Source organism: Carcharodon carcharias, chromosome 25, assembly GCF_017639515.1.
Source record: "Carcharodon carcharias isolate sCarCar2 chromosome 25, sCarCar2.pri, whole genome shotgun sequence".
NCBI classification, from domain to species: domain Eukaryota; kingdom Metazoa; phylum Chordata; class Chondrichthyes; order Lamniformes; family Lamnidae; genus Carcharodon; species Carcharodon carcharias.
The window spans coordinates 46,866,163-46,878,947 of NC_054491.1; the positions used below are offsets into that span (position 1 = coordinate 46,866,163).

Below are 12,785 nucleotides of genomic sequence, written 5' to 3' on the forward strand. Positions count from 1 at the left end.
CTGAACTTAATCATGACAGGAATCTCCCAGAACAGTGGAAATACTTTGGGGATATCCTCAAAGCAACTGAAAAGGCCAAATATTCCCACCAACTCATGGGAGACCCTGGCTTGAAGTCTCATTCGGGAGAGCACCAAACACATCAACAGACTTTGTCAGGAACGTTCAGAGGCATCAGAGCGAATGCACGAACCTTCAAACAACCCATCTATCCAACCCTTTAAGCGCAATCTGCCCCAGAGCCTGCTAATTGTGCACTGGACGTATCAGCCATCTCAAAATCTATCGAGCCAAAGTGGAAGCAAGTCATCCTCGATCCCAAGGGACCCTCTAAGAAGCAGGATTGCTTAGTCATTGTTGTACAAAATAATGCCATCACAGAAAGGAGCATAGCAACATTAAGAAATCAGAAATGATGGGAAGTAGCATATAATGGATGAGGTTCTGGTCTGTGGTTAAGATTTATTCTCAAGGCATTATACTGATTGCACTAATAATCATGTTATGTTACTTGTAATGCTAAATGAAACATTTGGGCAACAGATAGTACAGTTTTTAATTAATGCAGCAAATTCTAAATTAATTGTGTAAATGCGAGGAGTCGGAAAAGATTCCTCCTCAAGGTGGGGGACGGTAAGAGAATGACAACTTTTTCTTGGCTATTTTTTAATATAAGAATTTACGAATGATATGTATAAGGCAGAACTGTGCTTTGTGATTGTCAAGCGAGGTGTAAAAGCATGTGTCAAATGTAAACTAAGTTCTTGATAAAAGCACATAAATAAAGCAGAATTGGAGAATGTGTTTCCAGGTATTAACCACTTTGAAATAAATGTCGTGTGATGTGGTAAGAGTTGTGCTGCCCTTAAAATATTGAATGAAATTTTAATGGATTAATTTACTAATGAAATGCAGTGATTGATTAATTCTAGGAAGTAACTGTATAAAATTGAGTTCAAGATATTTAAGCTTGCTGAGTAAGCAGGAAAAGCAGAGTTTGAGTTGGTGTTGTCAAAAGCGATTGATCTTAGTGAGTCAGATAACAAGTACTTTGGGGGATAAAAGAGCGATCTGACAGTCAAATACAGGAGTAGAGAACACCTTAGCTTGTGTAGACAGGTGTTAATGCTGGTCAGAGCCTAACACCCTCTCACTGAAGGTGCTGAACAAGAAAAAAAATAGACAATTCATGCTACCCTGTCCAGTTACCTCAGGTGATCTATAATTTGTTCAGAACTGTAAATTACTGTCTAGACACTGTAAATTACTGTCTAGACACTGTACTGTGTGCCAATAAAAGCTTTACTGAAACCAACTGTTATCAAGTACAAATCCCTTAAAAATCTATATGCCTTAATTCCACCCTTACCTGAAAGGCTCCTTCACCTAAATTGATCTTTCTTAACAATGCGTAACCATTCAGTGTTGTATGCCATTGTTTTTGTGTTCCTGGGATGTGAGCATCACTGGAAAGACCAGCATTTGTTGCACATCTGTAACTACCCTTGGTGAGCCGTTTTCTTGAACTACTGTAGTTCGTAGTGCAATGCTCTGATGCAGTAGATATCTCACCTTGATACCAGATGGCTCCTTTGATTGCCAGCCTACGCAGAGGGTGTATCATTGCATTCCACAAGACAGTGGGTTGATGAGGGCCAGTTTCTTCATTTATCTGACTGTCATAACCAACACAAATGAAAAAGGATCAAGTCACCAAACATACAATTAGGAACATAGTGGTATCAGAATAATCTGCAGGAAGCAATTTCTTAAGCATATTAAACAGTTTTTAAAAAACTAGCCAACCACCAATTAATTTAACACCAAATGTTGTCTTCCTGTCTCTCCAGCAAACATTCTCTGCCATTTGCTAAAATTCATTCTGATAATTTATGAAATTGTCTTCTCCAAACCTTTACATCCTTAATAGTTCAGAGTTCAGTTGCTAACTATCCATATAAAGATACTTTTTGGTCCACTTTCTCTTCCAATCAATTGTCAATGAGCTGAAAGATGAGTGGAGATAGGGGATATTATTCAACCCATCAAGTTCATCATTCCTTGGAACCCCTACAACACCTCTCACAGCACCAACTGTCTTTTGATTGATTTTGGCCAAAGTCTTGATCATTCAGGTATTGACATTGCATGAAGAATGGTTCCCTCACATCAGCCCTGAACTTCTCTTTTTCCAGTTTACGTCCCCTAGTCCTTCAGTCATGTTGTGACTTGAAACAGTTCTCACAATGAATCATTTTTTAATTCCACTTATGGGCCTCAAGCTTCTGCTCGGTTTTACAGTTTTTTTTCTCCAGTCTAACTCACCAGTTATCTGCCAAACCAACAAAAAAGGATCACAATTTCAAATGCAAGTAGTGTTCAACACAAATCATGTTTTCATGATTTTTTTGTGCTAGCTTAAAAATCATTCTACTAGAAGCAGGTCCTGCTCACAAAATGACCCATTGTGCCAAGGTGAATTTATCACTGTTGAGAGTTTCCACTTATTGTGATCATTTTCAGAGAAGCTTAAAAAGGAAGCTGCTTCTTTGGGTGAATGGACACTACTGGGCAAGCTTGTGATATTTTTTACAGCTTTTTTTTTTAATTTGCTAAGAAACTGACCAAAGTAAATAATTCAGTAGAGTTTTTCAAGTCAATTTTAGTTATTTTAAAATAGAGTTACTCACAGGTAGAGGACTAAACATGTTTATAAAAACACCTTTTTTGTGATAAACCCATTTTCAGATGTATTATTAAATCTGCACCAAGTTACCACTCTCAAATATTATCAACTAACATATTTTAATGTCAACTTTTTTTTAAAATTGTATTCTAATATACTGGCTGATAACACTGCTTCATGGAAGGTTTTCCATTCAATGATATGCCAATGAGAATGAACAGAAACTTAAGCAAATAAAACTTGTGTAATTTGTGCCTGGGTCACTGAATGTACCCAAAGCAGAAACTCATCACCAATGTCTAATTTGGTTCCTTTCAAAGTTGATAAATCAAAAGGTTTCCTAACCTTTCATCATAACTGAGTCCTCTGACACCACTGATTAGGCACATGGCTCTCCAAGCTGTGACTCAACGACCAGGACTGATTGTAGTATTTAAGATGCAACCAACCAGAGCACTACACGCCTTTCACAGGATCTGAGGCTGGAGCTCCATTCATTTGTCAATATAGCTTGTTCTGCTAACTACTGATCTACAATCACTGGAAAACAGGGAGTAGAGAGTTTACTATAACTCCCAGATCATTCTCAGCTCTTTACTGGCTCATGCTTTTCAACATTCATGAAATATACCTCCCATGTGCAAGACTTACACATATATTTGCATTAAGTTTCAACTGACCACTGCAAATATTGTCTGTGTCCTTCTGTATTTAATTATACACTACAGCCTCTCCCCAGTGTGCCTTTATCTGCACTGTGGCCAATTTAATTTGTTTTTCTGAATTATGATATGTAGATCATAAATAATGGGGGAGCCAACACTAATTCCTAATCCACATTATTCAGTATACTCAGAACATAGTATTATTCCCTCTGCTGGTGAGTATACTATGATACCTATATATCAGCCAGTCCTTCAAACATCTCCAAGTCCAAAATAAAATGCAAAACTCTGGACTGTTCCTTCAGTCATGCAATAAATGGCATGGGGCAAGCAGATTAGCAAATTAAACTCAAAGAGTGGTGTTTCAATTCATGAGCCACTGATACCAGTACTCAGGAAAGTGTTGTCTGGCGTACAGGTCTCTGCCTGGCAGAGGCTGAGTGGCCACTCTCAGACAATACTTCCCACCTCCCCCTGGACCATGACCCCACCACTGAACTTCAACCCATTGTTTTCAGGACTGTCACTGACCTCATCTCCTCTGGAGATCTTCCCTCCACAGCTTCCAACTTCAGTCTCCCAACCCTGCACAGCCTGCTTCTACCTCCTTACCAAAATCCACACACACGACTGTCCTGGTAGACCCATCATGTAAGCCTGTTCCTGTCCCACAGAACTCATTGATTCCTATCTTGACTCCATTCTCTCTCCTCTTGTTCAGTCTCTACCCATCTACATTCGCAATTCCTCTGACGCCCTACGTCATATCAACAATTTCCAGTTTCCTGGCCCTACTCGCCTCCTCTTCCCCATGGACGTCCTATCCTTCTACACCTCCACCCCCCCACCAGGATGGTCTGAGGGCTCTCCGCTTCTTCCTTGAACAGAGGCCCGAACAATCCCCATCCATCACCACTCTCCTCAGTCTGGCTTATTGAACAATTTCTCCTTTAACTTGTCTCACTGCTTCCAAATAAAAGGTGTGGCTATGGGTACCCAAATGAGCCCCAGTTATGACTGTCTCTTTATGGAGTATGTGAAACATTCTTTGTTCCAGCCCTACTCAGGCCCCCTCCCACAACTCCTATTTCAGTACATTGATGACTGTTTCGATGCCACTTCATACTCTCGTCTGGACCTGGAAAAATTTATTGATTTTGCTTCCAATGTCCACCCCTCTATCACCTTCACATAGTCCATCTCCGACACTTCACTTCCCTTCCCTTCCTTGATCTCTGTGTCTCCATTTCTGGTGAAAGACTAATATTTATTACAAGCCCACGGACTCCCACAACCAACTCGACTACAGCTCCTCACACCCTGCTTCCTGTAAGGACTCCATCCTATTATCTCAGTTCTTCTGCCTCCATCACATGTGTTCCAATGAGGCCACCTTCCAAAACAGCGCTTCTAATGTCTTACTTCTTCATTAACCAAGGCTGCCCCCCAACTGTGGTTGTCAGGGCCCTCAAATGCATCTAACCCATCTCCGGCAACTCTGCCCTCACACCTTCCCCTCCCTCCCAGAAAGAAGACAGAGATCCCTCTTGTCCCCACTTTCATCCCACCAGCCTGTGCATTCAAAGGATCATCCTCTGCCATTTCCGCCAACTCCAGCATGATGCCACCACCAAACACATCTCCCCCCCCACCCCGGTCAGTATTCTGTAGGGACCATTCCCTCCGGGACACCCTGGTCCACTTCTCCATCACCCTCAACCCGCTTCCACGCACCTTCCATGCAATCACAGAAGGTGCAACATCTGATCCTTTACCTCCTTCCTCCTCACTGTCCAAGGCCCCAAACACTCCTCCCAAGAGAAGCAGCATTTCACTTGCACCTCCTTCAATTTGGTCTACTGTATTTGTTGCTCCCAATGTGCTCTCCTGTACATTGGGGAGATTAAACGCAGACTGAGTGACCGCTTTGCCACTTGCTTTTTCCTATGTGAAACTATACACTGTTTAGCGAATATTTGGGCCAATAGGTTTCCTCGTGCTGTCCTGTCTTAAATCCTTCATTAGAAAATTGGAAGCCGATCTATTTGAAATAGTTTCAGAGCTGTTTATTGTATTGTAGAAACAGCAAATTAAAAGATGGTAAATTGTAAACTTACTTGAAAGAAAGTCCACATTTGTTGAGGACTCGTTTGGAAGACCAAGTCTCAATGGGGGTTCCTCCCCAACATGATTCCACCAACCCAATAGGATACTGCAGCTTGTCATAGAGAAATCGACCGAACAACCAGCAAACAGCTGAGAATGAGGTGAAATTGCCATTCCCAAGAATTTCTAGGATTCAATAAAAGACAATGACAAGCAGGAAATGATTTTATCTTTTTCCATAGCACTGGGCTTCTCTACCACCAGATCGAAAGAAACATCTGATGGGGCAAAACCAGTAAAAATAAGCATAATCTAAAGATTACAGTTTGGCCTTTCAGGAGTGAAATCAAGAAGCATTTTTTTTTAAGGGTTTATGGAAATCTGGGACTTTCTCCCCAAAAAATCTGTGCATGCTGTGGTTCAATTTGAGCTTTCGAGACCGAGATCAATATTTTTTTTAAGTTAGGCCAGCAAGGGGTGTGGAATAAAGAGGGTAAATAGAGTTAAGATGCAAATCAGCCATGGTTTGACTGAACAGCAGAACAGGCCAAGGGACTGAATGGCTTACTCCTTTTCCTATGTTCCTGTGGTCACTGACACCAGTGGCATATGACCTTATAGGGCGGATTATGCCTAGTTTAACCTCTTTTCTGAAAGACTGCATCTGGAAAAATCTTGTAAATTCTTGGTATCTTTTGAAACAGAAGAAACCAACATGGCCTGAAGCATGCTCATTCATCAGGTGCCTTGCATCTCAACTGTAGCTGAGTTCTCCCTTCAACTACTGTGGAAGTACAAGGTGTATAACTACATCACAGCAACCCTGAGTCACAAAGGATTTAAACACCAATATGGGTTATTTCAAGAGCAAACATCAAATTATATCAAGGCCTACTTATTATATTTTATCATTTCCAAAATTATGAATGAGAGGTAATTGATAACATCTGCTGTGTTCTGTCATACATTTTATGTAAAGTAACCCAGATAATTGATTTGTCACATTGGAGTGGTGGTAAGTTTACCTGTTGACATGCATTTGAGGCAGTTGCAAGATACCACAATTCAGTACACACACCAAGAGAACTTACTGTGACAAGTCCCAGGTCATGCTATTGCATAACTTACTAGTGGGCAATGAAGCCATACTCCTGATCATAGGGAACATGGATTCTGCTTAAGGGAGTGACTTTTGACACTGAACCAAGGATAATATCTTTGCACCAGTCACCTTGACTCTCTGCAGTGCTCTGGTCTGAGCCCCACTCCAAAATTTACACAAGACGCAGGCTGGCCCTCCACTACGGGAAAGCTGCAAGACTGGAGGTGACCATTTTCAAATACAATGTTAACCTGAGACCTTCTCTGCTGGATGAAATGAATGCAAAAGACCCCATGGCATCATTCAGAAAACAGATGGGATTCTCAATATGCAGGCCAAAATTCCCCATCAATCACCAACACAGGAACTGCTTATTTATCTCTGCTGTGTAGGGAACTTGCTGTACAAAACTGGACATGTTTTTTACTCATTCATAGAATGTGAGCATCACTAGCAAGGCCACCATTCATTTCCCATCCCTAATTACCTTTAAGAAGGTGGTGGTGAGCTGACTTCTTGAACTGCCGTAGTCCATGCCATGTAGATACACCCCCAGTGCTGTTAGGGAGGGAGTTCTAGGATTTTGACCCAGCAACTGTGTCATAGTCAGGGCATTGTGTGGCTTGGAGGGGAACTTTCAGGTGGTGGTGTTCCCTTGTACCTGCTGTCCTGTCCTTCTAGGCATTAGAGATTATAGGTCTGGAAGGTATAGTTGAAGGAGGCTTGGTGAGTTGCTGCATTGCAACTTGTAGATGGGACACACTACTGTCACCATGCTGATGATAGTGGGAGTTCTTCAGATTGAATTCCATTTGCTGCTTTTTTGCCTGTCTAACCAGTCCATTGATATAACACTGCAGTCTACAGCTTTCTTCCTCATCATCAATCACATGTGCAATTTTGTATCATCTGCAAACTTCCTAATCATGCCCCCTACATTTAAGTCTAAATCATAGATACCCACCACAAGCAGCAAGGAACCCAGTGCTTTTTTTCTTCCTTATTCCTTCATGGGGTGTGGGCGCCAGTATCTTTGGCAAGGACAGCATTTATTGCCTATCCCTAATTGCCCTTGAACTGAGCAACTAACAAGGCCATTCAGAGGGCAGTTAAAGATCAACCACATTGCTGCAGCTCTGGAGTCACATGTAGGCCAGACCAGGTAAGGACAACAGATTTCTTTCCCTGAAGGATATTAGTGAACCAGATGGATTTTTACATCAATCAGAGGCAGAGCTTCTGTTACTTCTTGCATGGATATCATGGTCAACATTACTTAGACTAGCTTTACATTCCAGATTTATTAATTGAGTTCAAATTCTACCAGATGCCATGGTGGAATTTTGAACCCTTGTCCCCACAGCATTAGTCTGGCCCTCTGGATCACTAGATCAGTGACATTACCCCTAACGCCATCATCTCCCCTACCCCCAAGTCCTGTTACCGCTGGAAACAGTCCTTCAGTCACAAAACCACCCGCCCACCATTGCCCTTTGCTTCCTGCCACTGAATCAATTTTGGACCCAACTTGTCACTTTCCACTGGATCCCATGAAATTTTAAATTTTCTGACCAGTCTATCATATGGGAGCTTGTCAAAATCTTTGCGAAAGTCCATGTAAACTACATCAAATAGGCTAACCCACTCACCGCTCCTTGTCCCTCAGAATTTTTTTCAATACTTATCCACCACCAAGGTTTGGCTGACAGCCTATATAATTACTCAACTAAGCCCTTCCTCCCTAGTTAAACAAAAGTACAACATTAGCAGTCATCCAGTCATCTGGCACCACACCTGTAGCCAGAGGATTGGAAAATGGGGGGCAGGGCCTCCGCTATATCTTCCCATGCTTTTCTTTAGCAGCTTGGGATATATCCCATCTGTTCCAAGTGATTTATCCACTTTCCTGGATGCTAAACGCTTTAATATTTCCTCCCTCACTATGTTTATCCCATCCAATTTTTCACTCTTCCTCATCTACAATGTCTGCTTTGTCCCCCAGTTTTGTTCAAAATTAAGAACCATGCCCACATCTTCCACCTCCACACACAAATTAACTTTCTGCATCAGCCCTACTCTTTCCTTTTGCTCGTTTATTTATAAAATGTTTGCATTTTTCTTTGGTTTAACTTGGCAATAATGTTTTCAAACCTTCCTTTTGCCTTTTTAATTTCCTTTTTAATTTCACCCTTGTCATGAAGCTATCAATGTATATAATATTATTGGAAAATATTTTTCTTTTAAAATAGAGGCTTTGTCTGTGGGTGTGTCTTAATTGGATGAAAGCCAGCTAGTCTGAGTGCTTTGATGTGTACTAGTTTTGATATGTAAGAGAGATAGAGTGTATTTGCATTTTTTGAATAGAGCATTCAAGAAGTGGGGTGAAAACTGACACCTATCTAGCAGATACCAAGCCATATGTTTATATTACTAATAAAATTAGTACTATGAAAAGAGGTTTTATTGTTAGAAGAGGCTGGTCATAAAATGAGAATTTACATTCAATGGGCAGTGGTAGGTATAACTTCAGCAGTTTTGTGTGTGCAGGGCTGAGGCAATGTGAGATCAACAGTAGCTGTAAGCCTCCAACTGTCTCCACAGGAACCAAAGTGAAAAGAACCTAATTTTGAATTTGTAAGGTGAAAATGCTTTGCCTGGTGTCTGGTTACATCTATGAGTTGCTGTTGCCTTAATGGAGATTAGTTTGGGAATTTGTTAAAAGTTATGACCGTAGTAATTTGTAGCCATGAGTATATATATTTTAACCTGTTTAAATTAAACTAAATGAATCATTTTATTAATGTAAAACTTTGAGAACTGGTGGTTTGATTCCTGAATTGAGAGTAGCATCTTAAACATAACACTTAAAATTATAGGTTATGACAGTTGTTTAAAATTTCCCTCTGGGATTTTTAAATAACTCAGCTTTACCAACTGCATCGGTCATAATAACCTTGCACTGTCTACACTCCTGAAGGCTTTCTGCAGCACTGAGTTTTCGATATTTGACATAAGCTTCCCATTTTTGTCTTACTGTATAGGCTCTGTATTTGAATGTGCATAGCATCCATAACAAAGTAAATGAATTGATAACTTACACTGAAGTAAATAAATATGATCTGATAGCCATTACTGAGAAGTGGCTGCAGGATGACAAGGATTGGGACCTGAATTATTGAGGGATATATGACATTTAAGAAGAATAGGAAGCTAGGTAAAGGTGGAGGGGTAGCACTGTTAATCAAAGATGGCATTGGTGAAATAGTTAGAGATTACGTTGGTTCAGGAGATCAGGATGTAGATGGGTGGAGATGAGGAATAGTAGGGGAAAGAAGTCACTAGAGGGAGTGGTCTACAGGGCCCCTAACAGTAACCACAATGTAGGACAAAGCATATATGAAGAAACATTAGGTGCTTGTGAAAAAGGGATGGTAATAATCAAGGGTGATTTTAATCTACATTTAAACTGGAAAAATTAAATTGGCAGTAGCAGCCTGGATGAGGAGTTCATAAAATATTTTCAAGATAGTCTCTTAGAGTAGCACGTTCTGGAACCAAACAGAGAGCAGGTTATATTCAACTTGGTGCTGTATAACGTGACAGGATTAATTAATGACCTCAGAGAAAGGCACCCCTGGGGAGCAGCGATCACAATATGATTGAATTTTACATCCAGTTTGAAAGGGAGAAGAGTGGGTCTAAGCAAGTATTTTAAACTTAAATAAGTGTAACTCTGTGAACTGGGATACCAGGATAGATGATAGATCAATAGAAGAGCAGTGGAGGACATTTAAGAGGATATTTCAGAATATTAAAAATAAGTATATTTCTACTAAAAAGAAGCATCTGTGGTTAACTAAGGAAGTTAAGGAAACCATCAAACTTAAGGTAAAAAACACAACTGTGCAAAGATGAGTGGCAGGTCAGATGAGTGGTCAGAATATAAAGAATGGCAGAGAATGACTAAAAGGTTAATCAGGAGAAAGAAATTAGAGTATGAGAGGAAGCTAGTTAGAAATGTGAAAACAGATAGCAAGAGTTTCTATAGGTATTTAAAAGGAAAAGAGTAGGTAAATTGAATGTCGGTCCTCTACAGTGCCAGAATGAGGAGTTAATAGTAGATAATAAGGAAATGAACAGGGAATACAAAAAGCATTCCAATAATAACTATAAATCAAGAGGTGGAAGGGAAAGAGGAGCTTGTTGAAATTACAATCACTAGGGATGGAGCTGTGGGCTGACAAGTCTCCACGTCCAGATGGACTTCATCCTAGGGTCTTAAAAGAGATAGCTGAGGTAGCAGATGCGTTGGTGTTAATTTTTTAAAATTCCCTAGACTCTTGACAGGTTCCATCAGACTGGAAGGTAGCAAATATAACCTCTCTATTCAAGAAGGGAGGGAAGCAGAAAACAGGATGCTATAAGCCAGTTAGCCTGGCATCTGTCATGGGGAAAGTGCTAGAATTGATCATTAAGGAGATTATAGCTGGGCACTTAGAAAAACTCAAGGTAACTGGGAAGAGTCATCTTGGTCTTGTGAAAGGGAAATCATGTTTTACCAATTTATTGGAGTTCTTTGAAGGAGTAACTTGAGCTGTGGATAAAGGGGATCCTGTAGACATGCTGTACTTGGATTTCCAGAAGGCATTTGATAAGATGCCAAATCAAAGGTTATTGCTGAAAATAAAAGCTCATGGTGTAAGGGGCAACAAATTAGCATGGATAGAAGATTGGTTGGCTGGCAGAAAACAGGGAGCATGCATAAATAGATCTTTTTCTGAATGGGGACTCTACACAACACGAGTGGTGTCCCCCAAAATTCTGTGCTGGGGCCTCAACTTTTTACAATTCATACCAATGACTTAGATGAGGGGAGCGAAGACACAGCAACTAAATTGGCAGATGATACAAAGATAGGTAGGAAAATATGTTGTGAAGAGGACATAAGGAGGTTGTAGACAGATATAGATAGCTTAAATAGCAAAAATATGGCAGATGGAGTATAATATGGGGAAAATGTGAAGTTGTTCACTTTGGCAGGAAGAATAAAAAAGAGTATTACTTAAATGGAGAATGGCTGCTGAATTCCGAGGTACAGCGGGATCTGAGTGTTCTAGTGCATGTGTCACAAAAAGTTAGTATGCAGGTACAGTACATAATTAAGAAGGTTAATGGAATGCTATCCTTTATTACAAGGAATTGAACATAAAAGTAAGGACAAAAGCAAAAAACTGCGGATGCTGGAAATCCAAAACAAAAACAAAAATACCTGGAAAAACTTTACAGGTCTGACAGCATCTGCGGAGAGGAAGACAGTTAACGTTTCGAGTCCGAATGACTCTTCATCAGAACTAAGGAAAAATAGAAGACAAATAAAATATAAGCTGGTTTAAGGGGGAGGGGGAAACAGGTAGAGCTGGATAGAGGGCCAGTGATAGGTGGAGATAACCAAAAGATGTCACAGACAGAAGGACAAAGAGGTGTTGATGGTGGTGATATTAGCTAAGAAATGTGCTAACGGTGACATAAAGGGTACAAAGCAGGACAAGCAAGGTAGATAGCCCTAGTGGGGTTGGGGTGGGGGAAAGGGATCGAAATAGGCTAAAAGGTAGAGATAAAACAATGGATGGAAATACATTTAAAAATAATGGAAACAGGTGGGGAAAAAAACATATATAAATTATTGGAAAAGAGGGGGGGATCAGAAAGGGGGTGGGGATGGAGGAGAGAGTTCATGATCTAAAGTTGTTGAACTTATTATTCAGTAAATAAAAGTAAGGATGTTATGCTTCATTATACAGGGCATTGGTGAGACATCTCGAATACCGTGTACAGATTTGGTCTCCTTATTTAACAAAGGATGTAAATGCATTAGAGGCGATTCAGAGGTGGTTTACTGGGTTGATACCTGGAATGAGTGGGTTGTCTTAAGAGGAAAGGTTTGACAGGCTGGGTTTGTTTCCACTGGAGTTTAGAAGAGTGACGCGTGACTTGATTGAAGGATATAAGATCCTGAACGGTCTTAACAAGGTGGACATGGAAATGATGTTTCTTCTTGTGGGTGAGTCCAAACTAGGAGGACCTGTTTTAAAATTAGGCAGCACACTTTTAAGAAAGATATGGGGAGAATTTTTTTCTCTCAGAGCGTTGTGTGAATTTGGAACTCTCTGCTTCAGAAGATGGTGAAGGCAGGGGTCATTGAACACCTTTAAGGCGGAAGTAGATA

At 40.5% G+C, this 12,785-nt stretch overlaps 1 protein-coding gene across 1 annotated transcript in view; it reads right to left on the minus strand.

Moving 5' to 3' along the window:
* The window catches only part of siae (sialic acid acetylesterase), a 63,237-nt gene that overhangs the window by 20,015 nt on the left and 30,437 nt on the right, over positions 1-12,785 (minus strand). Inside the window, exons 5-6 of the mRNA XM_041174558.1 lie at positions 5,469-5,643; positions 1,573-1,676 (exon numbers count right to left, since the gene is read on the minus strand). Coding sequence (XP_041030492.1) covers positions 1,573-1,676; positions 5,469-5,643 — 279 coding nt within the window. The remainder of the gene's footprint in view (positions 1-1,572; positions 1,677-5,468; positions 5,644-12,785) is intronic.